The sequence below is a fragment of the Mixophyes fleayi genome, chromosome 1 (genome assembly GCF_038048845.1).
Source record: "Mixophyes fleayi isolate aMixFle1 chromosome 1, aMixFle1.hap1, whole genome shotgun sequence".
NCBI lineage: Eukaryota > Metazoa > Chordata > Amphibia > Anura > Limnodynastidae > Mixophyes > Mixophyes fleayi.
Window position 1 is genome coordinate 243,559,775 of NC_134402.1, and position 25,567 is coordinate 243,585,341.

At 40.6% G+C, this 25,567-nt stretch overlaps 1 protein-coding gene across 6 annotated transcripts in view; it reads left to right on the forward strand.

Moving 5' to 3' along the window:
• DOCK8 (dedicator of cytokinesis 8) overlaps positions 1-25,567 on the forward strand; it is a 149,805-nt gene that overhangs the window by 88,364 nt on the left and 35,874 nt on the right. For 3 of the 6 annotated variants that reach the window (XM_075208617.1, XM_075208578.1, XM_075208628.1), the window contains 10 exons: positions 8,917-9,066; positions 10,059-10,172; positions 14,343-14,495; positions 16,333-16,472; positions 17,839-18,008; positions 21,207-21,346; positions 21,864-22,046; positions 23,078-23,207; positions 24,434-24,524; positions 25,002-25,098. In XM_075208617.1, coding sequence (XP_075064718.1) covers positions 8,917-9,066; positions 10,059-10,172; positions 14,343-14,495; positions 16,333-16,472; positions 17,839-18,008; positions 21,207-21,346; positions 21,864-22,046; positions 23,078-23,207; positions 24,434-24,524; positions 25,002-25,098 — 1,368 coding nt within the window. The remainder of the gene's footprint in view (positions 1-8,916; positions 9,067-10,058; positions 10,173-14,342; positions 14,496-16,332; positions 16,473-17,838; positions 18,009-21,206; positions 21,347-21,863; positions 22,047-23,077; positions 23,208-24,433; positions 24,525-25,001; positions 25,099-25,567) is intronic. The other 3 variants (XM_075208596.1, XM_075208606.1, XM_075208587.1) reach the window with 3 other exon arrangements.

A 25,567-nucleotide genomic window follows, 5' to 3' on the forward strand; every position in this document is an offset into this window, starting at 1 on the left:
CACGTGAAGGTAGTCAGTGGTCTGCGGTAGCAAGTTGTACCACTGCTATAGTGAGGAGGAATGTCCAACAGAAACGAGGAGGTGATGAGAGTCAGCGGTCTGCGGATAGCAAGTTGTACCACTGCTATGTGAGAGGATACTGGAACGGGTGAAACTGTAAACAGGAGTCAGTGGTCTGCCACTAGCAAGTTGTACCACTGAATATATATGTGAGGAGGTGCACGGGGAGAGACTGCAACACAATATATACACGGGCACCTTGACTTTGATCCACAGTAATATGCACAATATAAATGTATAAATGACTGAACAACACTGCCAATATAGAAAGTCTCTTGAAGTAATCCAGCATGAGATAACACAGTCAATGATGGCAATAGACTCAGCGGATAGTACACTCCAGAGGAGAACCAACACAGTCCAGCAAGGTATGCAATACACAGCACAGTCAATGGGAAGTATGCATACCGTGGTTCAGGAGAAGGCAGTCAGACAGAAGTGCAGAGATACCTGAACGGCAGGAGGCCGGCAGGATGCAAAGTCCCTGGATGGGTGAAGCGGTGGTCTAGCAGGTGCAGCGCACAGGTAGGTAGACCAGCAGGGAACCCAGGAAGGCGTGGAGAGCGGATCAGCAGTAGATGGATGCGTAGCGCTGAGAAGTAACAGCAGCGGGTCTCTGCGGGAACACGGAGGTAGCCAATAGCAACCAGCAGGTGCAGTAACGATGGGACACCAGAGCAGAGTTGAACTGGAACAGTTGATCACGGAGAGTAGCGGGTAGCAATAGTGGCAGCAGACTCAAGGAAACACGGGAGAGTTGACAAGGGCTGAAGACTGAAGCGCACAGAGGCGGCGGATAGGAATCAGCTAAACAGTCACGATGAAACACAGACGGGTTGCAGGTTGAAGACTGTAGTGCACGGAGGCAGCGGATAGGAATCAGCTAGCAGTCACGATGATGAAACACAGACGGGTTGCAGGTTGAAGACTGTAGTGCACGGAGGCAGCGGATAGGAATCAGCTGGCAGTCACAATCATGAACAGGTGAGTGGATGTGAATGAAAGACTGTAGTGCACGGAGGCAGCGGATAGGCATCAGCTAACAGTCCTAATGATGCATGGTAGAGTTGAAGTGATTAGAAGACTGTAGTGCACGGAGGCAGCGGATAGGAATCAGCTCACAGTCACGATGAAACAGTAGATGGTAGAAGTGGTATGGGAACCACAGTAGTAGAAGTGGTTTGGAAACCACAGCGGTAGAAGTGGTTTGGAAACCACAGGAATCAGCTGGGCTGAATAAACGAGGAAACACAGGAACACCTTCAGAGACTCATGGGGAATGAGACTCCAAGATCAGGCAACGTGGTGTTGACCACAGGTGCTTAATATAGGGAGGTTGCCTGATCTGCCAATTAAGTTAAAGGAACATACACTGAAGGTTTGGAAAGGGCTGCGCATGCGCAGTCCCTCAGGATAGAGGACGTCCACGGTTCCTAATAGTCCGGGAAGAAGCACTCACAGTCCGGTGAGTGACAGTACCCCCCCTTTTAAAGGTGGGCACAGAACGCCTGGAACCGGGCTTGTCCGGATTTTTGGAATAAAACTTCTTCAGAAGGGCAGGAGCATTAAGATCTTCAGCTTTGATCCATGAACGCTCTTCAGGACCAAAGCCCTTCCAATGAACGAGGAAACGGAGGACTCCTCGCGAAATTTTTGCATCCAATACCTCAGTAATCTCGAAATCCTCCTCCTGATGAACTTGAACTGGCTGCGGTGCTGAGGGAGGAGTCGAGAAACGATTGATAATAAGAGGTTTGAGTAAGGACACATGGAAGGCATTGGAAATCCGAAGATTCTTAGGAAGAAGAAGTTTAACACATACTGGATTGATAACTTGAATGATCCTATATGGACCAATAAAACGAGGGGCGAATTTCATAGATGGAACCTTCAAACGAATATTTTTGGTAGATAACCAAACCCGATATCCAATTTTTAGTGGTGGAATAGCCCGCCTCTTCTTATCTGCGAAAGACTTATATTTGTTAGATGTCTTCTTTAAACAGGTTTTGACCTGAGACCAGATATTTTTGAAGGTCTGACAAGCAGTCTCCACAGCAGGAACTTGGGTGGGTGGGAGGGCAGGAAATTCCGGAAAAGACGGATGGTGACCGTAAACCACAAAGAATGGAGTTTTGGATGATGACTCATGGTACATGTTGTTATGGGCGAATTCAGCCCAAGGGAGCAATTCTACCCAGTTGTCTTGGTTGGCTGAAGAGAACATCCTAATAAAAGTCTCAAGATCTTGATTGACTCGTTCCGTTTGTCCGTTAGATTGCGGATGGTAAGACGATGAGAGTGCTAATCGTATGCCCAAGGTTTTACAAAGGGCCCGCCAGAATCTGGAAACGAATTGTACTCCTCTATCCGACACAATCTCAGACGGACATCCATGGATGCGGAAGATTTCTTTAATGAAATGTTCAGCCAGAGTAGACGAGGAAGGTAAACCGGACAGAGGGACGAAATGGGCCATCTTCGAAAATCTGTCTACCACTACCCAAATAGTATTGTGATTCTTACTTGGTGGCAAATCAGTAACGAAATCCATACTAATATGGGTCCAAGGCTTGGACGGAATGGGTAGTGGTCGCAGCAACCCTGCTGGAGTTCTGCGGGAGGATTTGAACTGAGAACATAAATCACAGGAAGCAATAAACTCTTTGACGTCTCTCCTCATTGAAGGCCACCAGTAACTACGAGAGAGAATCTCAAAGGTCTTGTGTTCACCGGCGTGTCCAGAAAAACGAGAGGCATGGAACCACGAAAGGATTTTCCTCCTCAGAGTAGGAGGCACAAGGGTCTTCCCAAATGGTAGCATTTTGGTGGATGAAGCAGCCAGAGAAATACATTTGGGGTCTAGAATAGCATGGTTGGGAACCTCTTCTACATCAGAGGACGTCACAAAAGCTCGAGATAGAGCGTCAGCTTTCTTGTTCTTAGCGGCTGGTTTGAAGGTTATAATTAATTCAAAACGGGAAAAGAAAAGAGACCATCTTGCTTGACGAGGGTTCAAGCATTGAGCAGATTGCAAATATGACAAGTTCTTATGATCCGTGAAGATCGTCACCGGATGGCGAGCTCCTTCCAACAAGTATCTCCATTCCTCTAATGCAGCTTTGATGGCCAGCAACTCCTTGTCCCCGATAGTATAATTTTTCTCTGCGGGCAGAAGACCCCGAGAGTAGAAGGCACAAGGATGTAATTTTTGTTGCTCCGAGCGTTGGGAGAGAATAGCTCCTAAGCCCACATTAGAGGCATCTACTTCTAGGAAGAAGGGGAGTGTCACATCAGGCTGTCGCAGAATGGGAGCAGATGAGAAGGCCTCTTTGAGGATTTGAAAGGCTTGGAGAGCCTCAGATGACCATTGCTTAGTATTAGCCCCTTTCCGAGTTAGGGCCACAATGGGAGATGCAATGGATGAAAAGTCTTGAATGAAGCGTCTATAGTAATTGGCAAAACCTAAAAAACGCTGGATGGCACGAAGAGTAGTTGGCTGAGGCCAATGTAGTACAGCATTTACTTTGTCTGGATCCATCTTCAGGCCAACTCCGGAAACTATATACCCCAAGAATGGAATCTGGGGTAACTCGAATGAACATTTTTCCAATTTACAGAACAACGAGTTTTTCCGTAGTCTGGAGAGGACCTCTGCCACATGTTGGTGATGAGAAGGCAGGTCCTGTGAGAAGATCAATATGTCGTCTAGGTAGACAACGACACATACATATAATAAGTCCCGAAAGATCTCATTGATGAAACCCTGGAAAACAGCGGGGGCATTACACAGCCCGAAGGGCATTACTAAATATTCGTAATGCCCATCTCTGGTGTTAAACGCGGTCTTCCATTCGTCACCGGAACGGATTCTAATTAAATTGTAAGCACCACGAAGATCCAACTTAGTAAATATCCGAGCTCCCTTGATGCGATCAAATAGCTCAGTGATCAGCGGAATGGGATACCGATTCTTGATAGTAATGGCGTTGAGTCCACGAAAATCTATACAAGGGCGTAATGATCCATCCTTCTTTTTGACGAAGAAGAACCCCGCTCCAGCGGGAGAGGTGGAAGGTCGAATGAACCCACGCTGGAGATTCTCCTGTATGTACTCAGATGTGGCTTGAGTTTCAGGTAACGAGAGAGGATAGACCCGACCCCTGGGAGGAGTCTTGCCAGGTAGAAGGTCGATCGGACAATCCCAAGAACGATGAGGAGGAAGACGTTCAGACTGAGCTTTATCAAACACATCGGCAAATGAAGCATACTGAGGAGGGAGTCCCGGGGAGGAAGATGAGATGGAAGATCGCTGTACTTTAAGAGGAATAACTTGAGAGAGACAACGATGGTGACATTCAGACCCCCAAGACGTAACTTGAGGGGTGCGCCAGTCAATCTGGGGAGAGTGACACTGAAGCCATGGAAGGCCTAAGACAATCGGACTTGTCGTAACTGGAAGAATTAAAAACGAAATTTCTTCATGGTGTAGTACACCAATCTGAAGGGTTACTGGAGACGTACTCTGGGTGATGAGACCATTGATGAGGCGTGATCCATCTATAGCCGTCACAGTAATGGGTGTTTTTAAAGTGATCACTGGTAGGGACCATTGATTCACTAGTGATTTAGAAATGAAATTTCCTGCTGCTCCGGAATCAATCAATGCCTGTGACTCAAAGGATTTGGTAGCAAAGGAAATCGTAACATCAAAAGCGCAGACTTTAGATTTCATAGACAATGGAGAGGACTCCAGGGACCCTAACTTCACCTCTCCAGAACTAGTTAGGGCCTGGCATTTCCCGATCTCTTAGGGCAAGAGCTGAGCATATGCGTGGAATCAGCACAATAGATACAGAGTCTATTCTTTACTCTTCGTTTCCTTTCCTCTGAAGATAATTTGGAACGTCCTATCTCCATGGGAATCACAGAGGATGGAGCTGGACGAAATTGAGGGTTTAAACGAAGAGGTGCTTTGACAGCTGTTGTTTTCTCAGACTCTCTTTCACGAAATCTCATATCTACACGATGGCAAAGAGAGATCAAATCTTCTAGTGACGAAGGAAGCTCTTGGGTAGTCAGTGCATCTTTAATTTTATCGGAGAGCCCCTGCCAGAAGGCGGCAACTAATGCTTCAGTGTTCCACTGAAGTTCAGAGGCTAAGATCCTAAATTGAATGACATACTGTCCTACTGTATGGGAGCCTTGTCGCAAACGAAGAATGCTGGAAGCAGCGGAGGTCACACGACCTGGTTCATCGAACACACTTCGGAACGTGGAAATGAATTTGGCACTATCTTGTAGAATTGGATCGTTTCTTTCCCACAGGGGGGAGGCCCAAGCCAGGGCTTGTCCCGAAAACAATGAGATAAGATAGGCCACTCTGGAACGATGGGTAGAAAAATTTTGAGGTTGGAGTTCAAAATGGACTGAACATTGGTTAAGGAAACCTCTACAAGTTTTGGGGTCCCCGTCATATTTTGACGGAGTAGGCAGGTGAAGCGTAGGAGCTGTAGACACCTGGGATGGCACTGGGGAAACGGAGGAAAGCACAGGAGCTTCAATATTAGCTGTAACAGTCTGTCCAGATGTTCCTTGGGAGGTTAATGATTGGTAACATTGAAGTAACAGCTGTTGGCGAGCATCCTGTTGCTCCACACGGCTGACCAGATGCTGCAGCATCTCTTTAGCGGTAGGTTCCGTATCTGGGTCTGTCATGGCCTGATCTTACTGTCACGGGCACTAGGAGTCTTTACCCAGGGATCACCAGGTGATAGGCTTACCAGAGCAGTATAGGTGGTATTATGGTACTCTGGTAGCAGGGTGATCACGGAACAGGAAATAGCAGATGATGAGATGCTCAGGAAAGTCTATGACTAGCAGCACTGGCAATATGGAGGTAGTAATACACGAGGAACTGTATGGACAAAGGACACGTGAAGGTAGTCAGTGGTCTGCGGTAGCAAGTTGTACCACTGCTATAGTGAGGAGGAATGTCCAACAGAAACGAGGAGGTGATGAGAGTCAGCGGTCTGCGGATAGCAAGTTGTACCACTGCTATGTGAGAGGATACTGGAACGGGTGAAACTGTAAACAGGAGTCAGTGGTCTGCCACTAGCAAGTTGTACCACTGAATATATATGTGAGGAGGTGCACGGGGAGAGACTGCAACACAATATATACACGGGCACCTTGACTTTGATCCACAGTAATATGCACAATATAAATGTATAAATGACTGAACAACACTGCCAATATAGAAAGTCTCTTGAAGTAATCCAGCATGAGATAACACAGTCAATGATGGCAATAGACTCAGCGGATAGTACACTCCAGAGGAGAACCAACACAGTCCAGCAAGGTATGCAATACACAGCACAGTCAATGGGAAGTATGCATACCGTGGTTCAGGAGAAGGCAGTCAGACAGAAGTGCAGAGATACCTGAACGGCAGGAGGCCGGCAGGATGCAAAGTCCCTGGATGGGTGAAGCGGTGGTCTAGCAGGTGCAGCGCACAGGTAGGTAGACCAGCAGGGAACCCAGGAAGGCGTGGAGAGCGGATCAGCAGTAGATGGATGCGTAGCGCTGAGAAGTAACAGCAGCGGGTCTCTGCGGGAACACGGAGGTAGCCAATAGCAACCAGCAGGTGCAGTAACGATGGGACACCAGAGCAGAGTTGAACTGGAACAGTTGATCACGGAGAGTAGCGGGTAGCAATAGTGGCAGCAGACTCAAGGAAACACGGGAGAGTTGACAAGGGCTGAAGACTGAAGCGCACAGAGGCGGCGGATAGGAATCAGCTAAACAGTCACGATGAAACACAGACGGGTTGCAGGTTGAAGACTGTAGTGCACGGAGGCAGCGGATAGGAATCAGCTAGCAGTCACGATGATGAAACACAGACGGGTTGCAGGTTGAAGACTGTAGTGCACGGAGGCAGCGGATAGGAATCAGCTGGCAGTCACAATCATGAACAGGTGAGTGGATGTGAATGAAAGACTGTAGTGCACGGAGGCAGCGGATAGGCATCAGCTAACAGTCCTAATGATGCATGGTAGAGTTGAAGTGATTAGAAGACTGTAGTGCACGGAGGCAGCGGATAGGAATCAGCTCACAGTCACGATGAAACAGTAGATGGTAGAAGTGGTATGGGAACCACAGTAGTAGAAGTGGTTTGGAAACCACAGCGGTAGAAGTGGTTTGGAAACCACAGGAATCAGCTGGGCTGAATAAACGAGGAAACACAGGAACACCTTCAGAGACTCATGGGGAATGAGACTCCAAGATCAGGCAACGTGGTGTTGACCACAGGTGCTTAATATAGGGAGGTTGCCTGATCTGCCAATTAAGTTAAAGGAACATACACTGAAGGTTTGGAAAGGGCTGCGCATGCGCAGTCCCTCAGGATAGAGGACGTCCACGGTTCCTAATAGTCCGGGAAGAAGCACTCACAGTCCGGTGAGTGACAAACAAGTTGGTAAGAAGCAAATCTGAATAAGCATTTTGGAGCTTTACGTGCTGGGAAACTCTGTTTGCAGTGGACCCTTTGGTCTCTTGGCTCTCTAAGAGGGTGAAAATATTTCTTATAGTAACACTGTCCTTCAAGAGAATGGAAGGGAATTTGATAAGTATTTTTTACACATCAGGGCCCACTCTTAGACCTGCCTTTGTGACTACTAACAGCATCCCAAATCAGAGCTGATGTGGTTGATCTCCTACATCCTGAATGCATTGTCTTATATAGGATGCAGTCTTGGATTCTGTAAGGCTAGCAATGATGGCTTTGGCCTATGTGGTGTTAGCGCAAAGAGTTTTCTGGTTTAAGTCCTGGTCAGCAGACAATACATCCAAACTGTCTTTGTTTGCCCTCTCCTTTTAAAGAAAGGCCCCGTTTGGAGCAAAATTAGAAAAGGCCATTAAGGATGCTGCGGGAGTTCCATCCTTCTGCAAAATACACCGAAACAAGTCAGCTTTTCATCCACCAGTTACACAGTCCTGGTACCAGCCTTCAAAGTGCCAAATAACCTATAAACCTCTTTCTCATTCCTCTTCCTCACATGCAGAAACGAGGTTTCTTATTGCAGACCAAAGAAGAAGGTGCATTTATAGGGGCTTTCCCTGGTTTGCAGGCAGCTATATGCTTTTTTTCCACAGCAAAGAAACTTTTTCCACAGCCTTGTTCTTGGCGGCAGCCTATACTTTCAGTAGGACACTTTTTACACTTTCCCCATGCACCTGTTTGTGCATTTTGACCAATGTAATAAAAACATTCCAATGCACAATAGTGACACATGTAATAAATAATAAATTATGTCCTCTTTCTCTCGTGATTCTTTTCATGAGAATAAGTGGAAATTAACAAAGAGGTGGTCCTAACGTACTTTCAAGGGATATTTTTACTTTTTATACCATGCATATATGTAGCGGGATCTATAATCCCACAAAACCTTATACTGAATGTTTAATGAGGTCAGTTCCAAAATACAGAATGAGGGTCTGATATGGGCATGCTCAAAGCAGAAAATTAGGCTATTTTGCATGAATAGAAATGTATTGTACATTTGCATATTGTGTGATTTGTGAATGAGCTTTAGTATATATTCTTATGGATAGTTTGGCTTCCATAATATGGCATACCATCGGGTGACATCGGAGCTAAATCATTTTCCCTGACAACTTCCAGCTATATACACAAATAGTATGCATTTAGATCACAAATAGCTGTTAAACCATCCAACTCTGAAAGGACCTTAACACATTGGTTTAGTGATGAGCAGCACTGGATAAATAATGTATTCATGAATATTGCTGTTTGCGGATTTGTGATATCTTCCACCTTTATTTCCTTGGTCCTAGGTGAAAAGTATGGCTCAGTACAATCACAATGTGAACAAACAGGAGGTTCCCAGAAGGAGCCGTTTCTCAAACCGTTTTAAAGATGATATAAGTACCATAGTTAATGTGGTATCATCTGAGATAGGAGCACTTCTTAGCAAAGCACAGAAGGTAAGTCCAGACCTAGGAGAAGAAGACATATTCCCGTGGATTAATGCAGTAACAATCATACCTTTCCATTGCAATATAACACTGAATGGGGCAATCCAACTTAAAGTAATATGTTTAATAATATGTTGGAAAATGACTAGATACATCTGTGTTAGAATACTGTTATGGATGAGGTTATACTACTAAAAGCTGGGAAATCTTTTCAAGGACCATTTTGGAAACTCGTAATACCCTGTTTTGCTGTTTGATGATAACTATTATTGTTTATATATCGCCACTGTATTATGCAGCACTTTACAGAGAATATTCAATCATTCACATCAGTCCCTGCCCCATAAGATAACTGTTGATATTGCCCTCTTAATTATTATTTAGTATTCAAAACATGTCAAGTGTTCTTAAACATATAGAGAATTTGTTAGTTGAGTGTGTTTTAAATAAATTAAAGCAGCAATCGCACTCATGAACAAATTACAACATAACTAATTACATAAAATAAGATCCAAAGTCCAATGAGCAAGTTTATTAATAACTGGAAAAAAATTGTATGTTATAATTGAAAACTTAATTTCATCTATTGTGGTAACATAATATATTCCCCCGTTAACACACTTATTTTATATTGTATATTCAATATATGATGGAATGAGGCAGATTGTATAATCATATATATTGTGGTATGGTAGTTATAACACTAGTTACTGATTTCTCATGCTGTGATAACATTTTAAATGGTGACAAGTGATCCATTAATTATATGTCAATATACTCCAGTAAATTATCAGAATAATACACTTGTATTGTATATACACTAGATTGTTTCAGTGTAGAAAATACAGCAAAACAATTTGACGTATGTAATTTTCCCATTGTTATACGTCCATCGAATCAAGATGATCTAATGTGTCTGCACCAGTTAAAGCATTTTTTCAAAGTTAGAAATCATAGACATACATGTACTCTTAAATATTTTTTTTTTGTATTTATTGTAGGAAACTGAACAAGCGGAGAAAATGAATATAAGTTTGGCATTTTTCTTATATGATTTAATTTCCCTGATGGATCGTGGCTTTGTTTTTAATCTCATCAAACATTACTGCAATCAGGTACAGCAAACTATGGTTTATTTTGGGAGGTAGCAATATAAAAGTGCATATTAAACAAAATGCAAACCAAAATGTTAATTGTGAATACAGACCAGGGGCAAAATGTATCAAGCTGCGATTTGCATTTTTCAGGGATTTTTCTCGGGCGAGTTTGAACCCGCCGATGTATGAAAGTGCGAGTTGATAGTAAATCGTCAGTAAAGTGATGTAACCAAAATTGACACACCATTAGAAATGACTGTCCCTACTTTTAGCAATTCTATGAATAAAAGTTGCCATATGTGTGAAGCTGCGATTTTGCAAACTCGCCGGAGAATTTGTGTGAAAATCGGACAGAATCAACACGTTGCTTTGGATAGGCGAGATTAGCAAGCACATCAGCTTTCCACTGCTGGCCAATGTTAACATAACAGGAGCACAATACAAGTTTTAATTATGAGGGTAATCATAATTTCTTGTTTAGAGGGGCAAAAATTATTATTATTTGTCTTTCGGCGGCCAAATTATTTTATGAATAAACTAGTGGACCAAATTTCATTAATGATTATATGTAAGGGAAAAAAGTATTTTATTATATTATAGTGGCATACTATTTCATTACCAGTGGGGCAATAATATTTTACTGATGTGGCAACACTTAATATATACTGATGGGGACACCATTTAAAGTACATACTTGTGGCACTACAAGTGTACAATATTGCTAGCTTAACAGTTATAGGCTTTCTTCACCTTACATTACATTAAGTGTGTTCTACGAAGAATCAAGAATCTTAAATGATTGCAATGGGTGCAAGATACAAACATTGAAATCTTAATCTGTTTAGGACAGTAGAGTTGTAATAATTAAATAGTATGTATTATGCGTTTATTATATTGCTTTGTGTACGTTTTATTTGTGGCCCATGTCAAGTTGCATTTTACCCTTCATGACATCATTTGTTGTGTTTCGGTGACTACAATAATCAACAACAGCTTTTTTGGAACACATAAACACTTATGTAACTATAGAATGCAAGATGTTGTTATATCACTATTCAGTGTCGGACTGGGACATAAAGGGCCCACCGGGGGAATGCAGTGATAGGGCCCATTACATTGGGGTGTGGCCAACTGCAAGTGGGGGTGTGGCCAGTCATTAAAGGGGTGTGGTCTGCCCACTGAGGACAACGTATAGCACCAATATTATAAAGAAAGAGCGGACCTTGCAAATAAGGTCAATTTCACATGTATCATGTAAAGAAAATAGAGATGAAATGTGTATCAATCAATAAATAACCTATATTTATACTGATAAACAAATGTATGATTAAATACAAAACTATACATTAGAAATAGAAAATGAAACAGCAGCTTTTAAATGAAAGCATATAAATTAACCATCAATGGTTGTAACATACAGTTATGGACATTTTTTTATTTAGTTTAACAGCCTCCCCATTAACAGTATAATTTTATGTTTACAAGTAGTGCTTTTATATTGTCAGAAACTAACCCCCCTACCCTCTCCTCTCCCTGTTACAATGAGAGTCTGAGCGCTGCCGCTGCTGTTCTAACCTGTGACCATTAACAATGGCTCAATCTTCAATCAACTCTTCTGCCATCAGCCAAATTGTGGGGCCCAGTATAAATGAAACCCCCCCAGTGCAAATGAGACCCCCACAGTAAAAATGACCCCCCCCCCGAACGAGTTCTGTTTAATTAAAAACAAGTCTACCAAAGCACCGTTAATATCACGTAAAGGAGTCTAAGCTGCATCAGAACAAAGGACAAAATGAGTAGTTGCTCACACATACCTGAAAGCATTTACTATATTATTTTATGTGTTATCTCTTGCAAAACTATCTTCTTGCTGACAATGCAGTAAAATCTTCAAATGCAAACGTAGCTTACATAAATGGGGGCACAACTATGAGACATAACATGAACTGAGTTCACAACTAAGAGGTGTAACATGAACTGGGGGCACAACTATGAGGGATAATATGAAATGGGGGCACAACTATGAGGGTCAATGAGAGTTGGGGGAACAACTATGATGGATAAAACTGGGGGGCACAGTTTTGAGATATAATATGATCTGGGACACAACTGTGTGGCATAATATGAACTGGGGGCACTATTGTGTGAAATAACATGAACATTTATTTGTTGGTCCCATTATTTTTAATAGTAACATAATATTAGCATTGTAAAATAAGAAATAATTCAATTTAAATTATATATAATTTAAGTGTTCTGGTATAATGTGGTATATAGATAGCTAGCTATATCAGTGGATTCCAAACTTTTTCAGTTCAAGGCACCCTTAGGGCCTCCATAATTTTTTCAAGGCACCCCTAAGCCAAAATAATTACCAAGTAGTCCCCCGCCTTGCTTACCACTGGCCACGAGGCACCCCTGCGAGATTGCCGAGGCACCCCAGGGAGCCACGGCACACGCCTTGGGAACCACTGAGCTATACTATATATATATATATATATATATATAAACACACACACCTAGCTATCTATGTACCACTGTATACCAGAAAACTTTGAGATTATATATATCTGTGTGTGTGTGTGTGTATATATATATATATATATATATATATATATATATATATATATATATATATATATATATCATACTTGCCAACTCTCCCGGAATGTCCGGGAGACTCCCGCATTTTGTGAGAGTCTCCCGGACTCCCGGGCGAGTGTGGCAATCTCCCGAATTCTGCCCACTTCACTAGGAAGTGCCCCACTTCCTAGTGAAGTGGGCAGAATTAGATCCCAAACGCCGCGATTCCCGGTGAATCGCGGCGTTTGGCCCCGCCCCCGCTGTCAAATGACGCAATTTGCGTCATGCCGTCACAGGGGGCGGGGCCGAAATGACGCGATTTCGGCCACCCCGCCCCTTCACGCCCCCCTCCACTGGCTGGCTCCCGGAAGGGAGCTGAAGAAAGTAGGTAAGTATGATATATATATAAATGTCTACATCTATACAAATACACAATACCAGATGCTTTATCAGGGCAGTTTGCTTGGATACTTGTGAGAAACAACAATATGGTGTGACTGCTCTATACACCTCAATTATTCTGTCAGCAATACAACAAAACAACCTGTCCTTGGTGACATGTTAGTATTAGATTAGTTCTTAAAGAATCACTTGTTAACATATACTCATATATATCCGATAGTGTTTTATCCATTTTCCCCTACTGGAATAACTGGCATTCTCTAAAACAAGTATGTCATCAATATGTAGGTGAGCACTGCAGTGCACACACACTGAATAATATTCAGGTGCCAGTATTTTCATGATATATCCTCTACTTCCACTTCCATAAAGTAGGACAAATAATTATGAAAAAGAGAAATACGGACAGGCACAAAAAGGGAGATGGAAAAAGGATAACAAGCGGGTAACAAGTGCCTGTGCTAAATGGTATCACAAGATGTAAATAAAAAGTAATAGCAGCATGAATATGAGGTATGCATGTAAACAGGACAAATAATTGGAAGATGAGAGAAATAGAAATACTTACACAGCCTCTAACAGTAGAGCCTGATTCTTACAACAGCAGCAGCAGGAAGTTGATGAACTAGGAAGCAGAGTCACGATCACATGATCACGAGTCATTCCCCTGCAGTTCACTTGATCTCATCTCACAGCTGCTGCCTGTCACTGAGAGGCTCACAGGAGCATCTGGGAGGCTGGGGGAGCAGACAGCAGCGGTGGACAGCTATTATAGTAGTTAGTCTGAGCTCTCTGTTTTAATGAAAATCGATCAGGACCATCTTTACTTTGCTCCGCCCCACCAAGGAAGTGGGCGGGGCTATCAGGTGTCTGGGCCTACCGGTGGATAGTCCTGCTGCCCTGCAGGCCAGTCCGAGGCTGTCACTATTGTTCTATGCATGGTATTAGGTACTAGTTTTGCTGCTATAATTATCACTATTTCATTACCATGTAAACACTGGTCACCCTAAACTTAAGATTCACACTTTTCTTATCAGTAACTGGAAGGTATGGATCTTCATATTGCTTTTTTCTTAGACAATTTATTAGTAATACATACTGTATGTTAGTGAGAATAGGGCTTGCTTTTGTGTGAAAGGCATTAAGATGTCACACCAGTCAATGTTAATCTTGCTATAATAACATAAGTTTCTTCTTTTCCAGTTGTCATCTAAGTTGAATTCTTTTCCAACACTGATCTCTATGAGACTGGAATTCCTAAGGATTCTGTGCAGTCATGAGCATTATCTTAACTTAAATCTCTTCTTTGTGGCATCATCGACACCAGCATCTCCGTGTCCTTCTATTTCTTCTGAGGTACTTGTGATCATGGGGATTTTATACATGAAGATAGCTACACCATACTTGCCTACTCGCCCGGAATTCCCGGGAGGCTCCTGAATTTCGGGGAGTCCTTCCGGACTCCTGGAATAGTAGGCAAACCTCCCAGATTCACCAAAATTCGCGGCATTGAATGGCAGGGGCAGGGCTTAATCGCATCATTAAGCCCCGCCCCCACTATAATGCCACGAATGCCATAAATTTTGGCATTTCAAAGTGGGGGCGGCATTCCCCCTGTCACATGACTTCTCCCCCGGGATCTCCCGGATGAGAAGTTTTGAAAGTTAGCATGTATGAGCTACACAGAAATATACATTGTTTTTACATATAAGGGAGAAGTATAGTTCTTTGCACATACAAGTATATGTTTTTGTTTGTTTGCTTTTTTGCATATTTAACTTTTGCATTTACATCATAGCGTAGATAATCTTTATGTAGCTATTATATAATATTATGTATTTATTTGTTCATTTATGTATGTATATTAATACATTTATAAAGATCCAGGTATAACCGATAAATAATAATAAAACTAGCACTCTGTGAGAGGCACATGCAAGACGTTATTGCCAATTCTCCAAGGAATACATATACTTGTCTTTCACAGAGAATCTGCAATAAAGTTAAATGCATGAGTACTGGTCTCTTTGCAATTTCTGGATGTACTGGGACCTAGGCAATATGTTGAAATCGTTGCTCCCACTTTATCATTCCTGGCATATTACCTAGTGCTGTACAAATGAGACATTAACAGGCAGGAACATATACTATTTATAATAATTTGACTTTAGTTCTAACAACTGATATTTAGAGCTGGATCAGTAATTAATAGGAATTGAGAAGTGCACAGCCCAATCTACAGTATGGACAAGGCCCACTAAACACTTATGTTGTCATGAGCCTTAAATGAACTGTTATATTACAATTAGAGATGCTCACTGACCCCCGTGAACTGGGGTTTTTTTTGTTTTGGATCTGGATTAGCTTCGTGTTTTGGTTTTGGCAAAACCGCCCTCGTATGTTTTGGTTTTGGATTTTTAGAAAAAATCCTAAAATATTCTAAAATCACATAATTTTGCTCTTTTTTTGTTCCTACATTATTATTAACCTCAATAACACTAATGTCAAGTCATTTGCAGTTAATTTTGACCACCTCACAGATCACAATATTATTTTCATACACTTTCGGACAAATACTGTAGTGACCTGGCTGGATGCTAAGCGACAGAGCAATGACTCAAACACACAGCAGTTCCTAGCACATCTAGGACACATTGGCAGACAGCAGTGGCAGAAAAGAAAAGTGGTGCAAGATGGAATTGTCCTTGGACCCACCCTCCCACCCACCGTTATGTTGGTTCTTAAAAAGGAATCCAAAAATCCTGAGATCCGACGACGTATAAATGACTTTTTTCTTCGTTTTCAAATCCGGAAAAAGCACAAAAGTACCGGTACTCGGATCTGCTAAGTTTGGGTATGTTCAGTTCTCTGGGAACCGAGCATGACCATCTCTAATTACAATAGCAGATGTTCATGTTGAACAGACCTGCAGTTATAAGCATGCACTTTGACATCTACACCATATATGCCATCAAAAACAGATCTCAAATATTGTAGATGATATATAAATTGCAATGAAAGCTTCATCCTCAGATATTTATCAATATAGGCTTTTAAACTACATTTTAGTACCACAAGTTGGAAGGCAGAGAAAGGATATAAACTGGTGGAACATCATTTTAAAACAAAATAATTTACAAATGAGAAATGAGGGCAATATTGGTGCTTAACTAGACCTATATTTCCTGAACAGAACTCCAGTTCCTGCTCCAGCTTCCAGGATCACAGAATTGCAGGCATGTTTGACCTCTCACCTGAATACAGGCAAAAGCATTTCTTAACTGGACTGCTCTTTACGGAGCTGGATGCTGCAGTGGACTGTGAGACAGAAGGGTATGTACAATATTGTGTACTGTATGTATATATCACTGTAAATATTGCGTAGTCATAACTGCATAATTTCCCTTTAAATAGCAGAAATATAAAGGATGCTTTGTACAGGGGTTCCCAAACTTTTTGGCTGGGGCACAAAGCAAGACCAATCAGCCTCACTAAATAGCATAATCAAGAGGTACTACAATGTGTTAAAATAAAATAGAATAGCACATATATTATTATGTAACCATTAGTAAATTGTTTATACAATTGCATAAATCCTATTTTCCATTTTTCCCATATTTTAGAATAGGTATGTACATTGCCTAAAAATGCTGTTTGTTTTGATGTTAGTTTATGTAATTCACACAAATGTTGAATATTGTTGAGATCTATTGACCATGCTACAATGCATGGATCAGTTCTGTGTAGAAATTAAGTATGCTATTATTAAATGTTGTAGAAGAAAATTGGTAGTCTGTAAAAATAGTTACAAAGCACAATTAATAATTCATTTATTAGCTGGTTATACACTTTTGGTTTGGAAAGAGACCTTTCCTCATTTGTATGGTAACCTATATTTTGTCTCTTAACCATGAGTTAAAAAACTTTACAAAACAGCCAAAGTTGCAGGGTATTCCCATTATTGTTATTTATTAACTGTGATGTGGTGCATCAGCAACTTCCTCTATCATTAAGACCCTGAATAGTTACTTTAATATATCATTGAAATAAACACAAAGGACAAAACAAACTTACCAGTGATTCCAAGAGATGTCATGATTAGGCTGCCCCCTTCTCAAATGGCTGGCTGAAGCCTATGTCTGTCTGTTTTCAATTATTAAGTGCATGGGCATCTCATGCATCATTGAAAGTCCAATGGATACTATCAACAAACCAGTAAATGTAATTATATACTGTAATTATATATATATATATATATATATATATATATATATATATATATATATATATATATATATGTAGTAGTATTGCTGATAGTATATAGCTTAAGCACATTGCTGGAAATACATGATGTGTGTGTCTTTCAAACATCAGGGCTCGTTTGCTAACATTGCATGTAGGAGCAAAGCTTACACTGAGTCCGCCTGCAACTACTCAAGAATCGGCTTTTATGTGACTAGCGCAAGACAGACAATAAAATCAATATTAGTTTCTATGGTTTAATACAAATGCTACACTTTAATATTATTTAAATAAATGTGCACTGCTGTTTTCATTGTACAAATCAAATCCAGTATTTAGGTGTACTACATTTACTTACCACATTAGAATGTTTCAGATAAAGATGAAGTAGGAATAATATACAGCGCATTCATCAAAAGTTATGCATTTCACTGTGTTATTTATATGTTTCCCCCAGAATCAGTAAGGTGCAAAGAAAAGCCATCAATGCTGTACACAATCTTCTGAGTTCACATGATTTGGACCCCCGCTGTCAGAAAGTAGAGATAAGAAACAAAATTGCTGCTCTTTACCTGCCATTGGTCAGCACTATTTTGGATGCCATTCCTCAGCTACATGATTTTTCAGGTAAAGCTGCATGATATTTAAAATCCCAAATTCAGTGTTGAGCTATTGGTCGCAGACATAGGAAATAATATGTATTTAAGGAACAGTGAAGTAATTTTCAACATACAACATTATGAAGCTACAGCAGATTGTTTTACCATGTACACATATTTTTTTTTCCTTTTTGTTTACTAACATGGAAGCTCATTGTCCACCTGTGCACAGTAGATTTTAACAGCATTTTCAATGTGTCTTTTTCTTTGAGGGATAATGCTACTTTCATACTTTAATAAATGTTGTCAGCTTGTATGTAGCAAGAGTGTTTTACATTCATTCAAATGCATCTGGCTATGAGCAGTTTTATTTTAATCTGCTAGGCGACTTGATTATATGCAGTGTATTTTTGCCTACATCTGAGTCTAGTAACTATCTACTGCTGCGTGAGCCATCTTTGGGTATAAGTGAACCGTACTGATATTCCAGACACACATACAGGTTGAATTAGCATATGGATATCCTCCATGTGAGCAATAACGCCACGTCAAGGCTTCAACCATTGTTACTGACCGAATACACACCTTTCATGTCTCCACTCACTAACAGTCATGTACTACACTTACTATACTTCCACACAGACCACCGCATATCCCCCTCACACCTCTCCCACCACATCTCAGCACAACATTCACCGTAGGGTCTCCCCCATGCTCACCTCGGCACAGTCTGCCCCCATGCTTACCTCTGTACGGTCTCCCCCCACACTCACCTCTGTACGGTCTGCTCCCACGCTCACCTCTGTACCTCTGTACAGTCTCCCCCCACACTCACATTTGTACGGTCTGCCCCCATGCTCACCTCTGTACGGTCTCTCCCACACTCACCTCTGTACAGTCTCTCCCACGCTCACCTCTGTACGGTCTCACCCATGCTCACCTATGTACGGTCTCTCCCACACCCACCTCTGTACGGTCTCTCCCACACCCACCTCTGTACGGTCTCTCCCACGCTCACCTCTGTACGGTCTCTCCCACGCTCACCTCTGTACGGTGTTCGGGTACCTGTGAACCATACTGATGTAATGATGTTCCTGCCACATATTTACAGGTAACAGTAACGCAACGCCAAGCATTGTTACTGACCATTCGCACACCTTTCATATCTCCATTCACTGAAAGTCATATTTCTCCATGCACCACCTACGCAAGGTATATCATTAAGGGGTTCATACATTATCGTGACCTGTTTTTTTTTTTTTTATTTATTTTGTAAATTAAAAGCCTATGTGACCCTGTTGTGGTATAAGACCAGAGGGGGATTGGCCAGTTTTTGGAGGGGGTGTAAATTATGGAAATAGATTACAGAAGCTATTTTTTGTAAATGAAAAGTAGTACAACACGTGTCATAGCTGCAACTACAAATATATACAACATGCCTAATCAGAACATTTGCTGTCTCCTACCAAATATTACTGCTTCCTGCAGACATCTCCTTCCCAATCTCTTGCCATTGTCATGGAAGCATGACTTATAGATCCTTTTAATTGGGTAAGGGAGCATGGAGGGATGTCGCAATATGCAGTTACCGCACCTGGAATACTGTGTACAATTCTAGGCCATATCATCAAAAAGACAAACAAAATTACAAACTATTCAGTGAAGGGCTTCTAAAATGGTGGATTTACTATATAACAAAAATTATCAGGAGAGACTACATGCTAAATATTGTACATGCTCTGGTTTCCTCCCACACTCCAAAAACATACTAGTAGGTTAATTAACTGCTATCAAATTGACCCTAGTCTGTGTATTTTGTCTCTGTGTGTGTTAGTTAATTTAGACTGTAAGCTCCAATGGGGCAGGGACTGATGTGAATGAGTCCTCTGTACAGTGCTGCAGAATTAGTGTCACTATATAAATAGTTGCTGCTGCTGATGATGTTATGTGTTATGGATCACTGCTTTCTGTATATGTCATGTACGGCCCTGCAGACCCTTTGTGGCGCATTATAAATTAAAGATAATAATAATAGTTGAACAGGTTTCATATAGCGCTCAAGAGTGTTAGAAAATTTTGGAAACAGCTTGTGTGCCAGTTTGCAACATATCTCATAGACTTTAGTGATTTGAATTAACAACAGATATCTGCTGCTTTTTACCTAATTGTAAAATGTGCTTCCAAAATGCACGTGTGACACCAACATGGAAAATTTAATTTTGAATCCTCTTCCCTGGCAGATCAACAAGCTGCTCAAACTGAGCTCCATTGAAATGAATGTCAAACACAATCTGTAAAACACTATTGAAGTATAAAAGCAGCATTTTCCTTAGCTGATAAATACATAACAACTTTGCTATTATTATTAATGTCAATATTAACTGTTTCATTTTAGAAGACTTATCCCAGAAGCAGATACATTCTTGGAGGCATATTTTAGATACATAGGGCTAAATTTACTAAGCTGCGGGTTTGAAAAAGTGGGGATGTTGCCTATAACAACCAATCAGATTCTAGCTTTCATTTATTTAGTACCCTCTACAAAATGACAGCTAGAATCTGATTGGTTGCTATAGGCAACATCCCCACTTTTTCAAACCCACAGCTTAGTAAATCTAGCCCAGGGTGTTGTCCAGGGACAGGTTGGGCTGGGGGGTGCAGGGGAGTATCTGTCCCCCCGTCGTGGGTCCCATAGTGGGCTACCTTTGGCTGGGGCACTGGGCCACCTGCATTTTTTTTCCTTTAAAATGATCCTAATGGACTGCTGAGTCGAGTCTTGCCCCACGGGGAATTTGCCAGCCCTCCCCTGGTGTGGTGTATGTGGAGTATTTATGTTGTCCCATTATTCACATGGGACCCTCTGATTTAGATGTTTCTGAATACATTTCCTATTTCTGTGCCAGTGTTAGGGACATTAGATTGTAGGCTCCACTGGAGCAAGGAGTGATTTTTCTAAATTTTTCTGTGGTTTCATCATGCTGTGAAAAATAGTAGAATGATAAACATTTACAAAAAGAGGATGATAAAAATATTAATCATAATAGAAAGTACATGGATCTCCAATCCCAATCACTTATAAATAATGTTAAAATGTAATAAATGTATGTTATGATGTGTATATTACTTTTTTATATACAATGATAATGATCAACTGAACTGTGTCACTTCCTACATATATTTGTCTCCCAAGTTTCTGGATCCCTTGTGAATTATTTTTCCTCCATAGTTTTAGATTCACGAAGTGGAAAAGGGCGCAGTACAGAAGAGGAGCCCGAGACTCCAAGTGTAATCAGCCCAAATGTTGCAATGGCTGTTGCGGGAAATCAGTTTGGTCTAAAACCTTCTCCAATTACTCTGTCTTCAGTTGTAAGTCTAAAGTGCTCATATTATCAATAACCAGTCATCTCAGTAATACTTTCTGTACTTTTCTGCCACTTTGCAAAATCCTTTTATACAAAATGATACCAAATACTTTTACTAGTATTTATACATAGTGTATGTTCATATTATTTATACACAGTATTTTTTATTGCCCTATCCTGTCCATAGACACCAACACAGAGCTCCATTTTTACTAATGTTGTGAATGCATGACTGCAGTTTGTGTTTTGTGTTTAGGTTTATTTCATTTATTTGTAACCAGTCATTATTAATTTTAAGCGTATATGACAAATGTCATGGGTCAGCCTTTTGTTTAGTCTAATAATCGTTAAAATGCAGCATTCTAATGGGTCACAGCTAGAAACATGTAGCAAATGCAGGCTGGAATGATTAAATTGAAAGGTCACATTTAATATTGTGCTTTGCAGCAAATAGTACAATATTTGATTTCCCCAGTTCTTTGAAATTCCACTAAAGAGTTACATGTTGGACTTCTCTCCAGCCACTTAAAATGTACACCACACTGAGTCCTGAATCTACACGGAATCTACTCACCTGCTTCCTGTGGATCATGAAAAACGCAGAATCGAGTGTTGTCCAGAAGTGGCTCGCCTACTTACCCACTTTGCAGCTAAACCGAATACTCGATCTGCTGTACATGTGTGTTTCCTGCTTTGAGTACAAGGTAAGTGGCCGCATTCTGTGCCAACTCTTATTCAATGGAACTAAACAACTAACTCTGTTTCCCTTGTTTCCAGTAGTAAAAACAAATGTCCATTATTATTTTGGCAGACAGACCAGTCTGTTTTGAGAATTTGTAATTCCAAGAAAAATTTGTAAAGTCCCAATATTTATCATCATCATCATCATCATCATCATTTATTTATATATTTACATAGCACTGTACAATTAAAGTGAAAGATAAACAGACATGACATTCAATATTCATTTTATATATTAATTCCAGTTTCACCGCTACTGTTGTGTATACACGTTTTAGTCTAAGTTTGTTTTTATTCTAAGCAACTAATAATGTTGCCTGACCCATGTTGTTCCACATCCAGCTGGTTTTATCATAGAAAATATGTACATTTCTAAACAGTAAATATGCCTGTCTCAATCAGATCATACCCTTCCTTTCCTCTATATTGGGGCTATTTACTAAAATTCCTCAGATGTGCAAATGTGTACTGAGAGCAAAGCAGCCACACAGGTATTCACTTTCATTGGATAACTTGCACTAGAATATGAAAACTAATTATTCATTGGTTGCAGACTTGCATTTTTAAACAATTTAGTGAAAAAAATATATAAAACACTGCCTATTATCTGTAAGGATGCACGGAATCCAAAGCGCTACAACATTTCCTGGTGCTATATAAATAAATGTTGATGATGACGATATTGTAAGAGTCATCCAAATTCGATAATCATTTAAAATCATTCTACCAAATACTAAGCTGATTATGAAACATAATTTGCATATTAAATGAAGTAGAAGGGTCTAAATTAAATACTCTGTTTAAATTATAAAATCTGCTTCTACCTCCTATCAAGCGCAAACACTGTGTCCTACAAATAGCAAATAAGTATTGAGAATAAGCTGGCCAGATCCTAAAGAAAAACCATTAGTATTTCCATATTGAATCTTGGATTTGGTGTATCCCTAATTCTCTGTAATGCTTACTGACATGAGCAACCATGTTGTTCTCTCAGGGGAAGCAGTCACCAGACAGAGTGAGCACCTTGGTGCTTCAGAAGTCCAGAGACGTCAAGGCTCGTTTGGAAGAAGCTTTGTTACGTGGGGAAGGAGCCAGAGGGGAAATGATGAGACGCTGGAAAACTGGTACATTTTCATAGTACTCAATAAAAGGAATACACTACATGCACATGTTACAAGGGCTGTAAGTATGGTGTCAGCATAATGGTGACAGAGCCACAGAGTTTAGCATAGACCTGTACACTATGCTGGAACCAACAATTGCTGACAGCATCTCCTTGTTCCATTGCATCAGCCAGAAAGCAGTTACATAGTTCTAAATAGAACACTAATTTCTTACTGCAGTTACTTTACTTAGTATAACATATAAGAAAGTTGGATGAATATATATATATATATATATATATATATATATATATATATAAAGATGATGGAGAAAAGTAGGCTGTATTGTACCAGTAGGCTCTGCCATAACATGGCAAGTTGGTTTTGTCATCCTTCAGTCTGTTTGATTGAATGGAGGGGAGCTGGTTGCAGTGTGCAGACATGTATAGTATCCAGCAGCTCCTGGAGCAGTGTGTGAGAATACATGAAGGTGCAAGTATCATATGTGTGCATTGCGGGAGACTACAGTGGTCCCTTCTTTTGAACTGGTCCTGAAGGAGACGACAGATAAAATGACTTATTGTTTGTTTTTTTCAGTGACTGGCAACATTTACCTATTTATACAGACCTGTCAATGTCTGCATAATGTTGGGAACATTGACACACATATATGTAAAAGCTTCAGGATCTAGATATAAAGATATAAAGATCTGTTTGATAGGCTAAGTATTCTTTGCACAGCAGACTTGCTGCCCGTACGCCTATAGACGTACAGTGCATGAAAACATTCCAAATAGCAAAATCACTTGTAACAGGACCATATCTCCTACTCAGCTAGGTAACTGGTAAATACAGCATAGGAGCCAGCTCTGGGGGTGCTGTGAGTCCTTGAGCATATCCAGTAATTGTCCACAAACCATGTCTATTCATGGCATTTTACAGTTATATGGAGTGGAAGGTAATGTGAGCATTCCCAATCATTTAAAAAAATTGCTCCTATGAAATATAGCATCCTAGTTCTGTCCTGTATGTGTTTGCCTATTTGAATTATGTTATATCAAATGAAATATTCTTTTTGTATAAATGGTTAGTTATTAGTCTCCAAACATCCATCTTTAAACCGGTTTCTCCTTCTTTTTATGACTCTATAATTGCAGCATGTCTTTCAATAAATCATGTATTTTATCCAAGGCCATGGGTTGTCATTAGCACATAGAAATTGCAGGTAACATTGTCTTCTGCCGTAGCAGGAAATGACAGATTTGCTGGACTTAATGAAAACCTGAGGTGGAGGAAGGAGCAGACTCACTGGCGCCAAGCTAACGAGCGACTAAATATGTGAGCACCTTTACTCTTTAAATGATAATGTTACCTGTGACATATGTTGTAATTGCTTAGTATGCTGTACTGCGCAAATCACTGAGTGTACTAACAAAAGTTACTTAAACATTCTAAGCACAATGAACAGGGTGAATGAAAATGTGCAGGTATACAGATAATTGAAGGTTTACTGGTCTCCTGTATTTCAAGATTTCTATACTGAAAATTATAATATGTTTGCTTAAGTATACATGTTATTGAGGCTATAAGTATAGAGATCAATGACAAGTCAATGCTTTATGTATTTGATTATTGTATTATAAGACAAAAACTATGCCTTTATGCTTACATGAGCAAATATGTGGTTTTCCATAACAGTTATAATAACCCTACAAGACTACAGGAGTCCTCTGCTTTGTCTGCAGCAGAATATATATATATATTTTTTTAAAAAAGACATTACTTTAAATTTTTATGTAAAATTCTTATTGACAGGTCCAAGGCTGAAATGGATCAGGAAGCTATTATGTGTGGTAACCTGGCCACTGAAGCCAACTTGATCATTTTGGATGTGGTAGAAACTATAATACAGGTAAAGATATTGTACTCATGGAATTTAATAGTTGCTCTTCAGTGCACAAATGTTTATTTAGAAGTGTAAATAATCCCAAGTAAACTATTATTTTGGGATGTATGCGGGTGTTCAGAAAGTCCTAAGCTACTAGCAGCAGGGTTTTTGTCAATTTTCAGTAAAAAAAATATTGGACAACTTTACCTTTTATCTTGAATTATTTATATGAGCTAACATTGCAGCATAGTGAGCATGGACACTGCTAACTCTTCTACTGTAAGAAATACCGCAATGTAAAGGTCTCCTATCTGTAACATAACTGCCAGCCAGGGGCTGGGGGGCAGGGGCTCATTAGCCCCCCGGGCATGTCCCATAGTGGGCTACCTTGGGCTGGATCCTAATAGGCTGCTGAGTCGAGTCTTGCCCCCCGGGCTAAAATTTGCCAGCCCTCCCCTGCTGCCAGCATGCCTGTGTATTAATAGGAGTATTA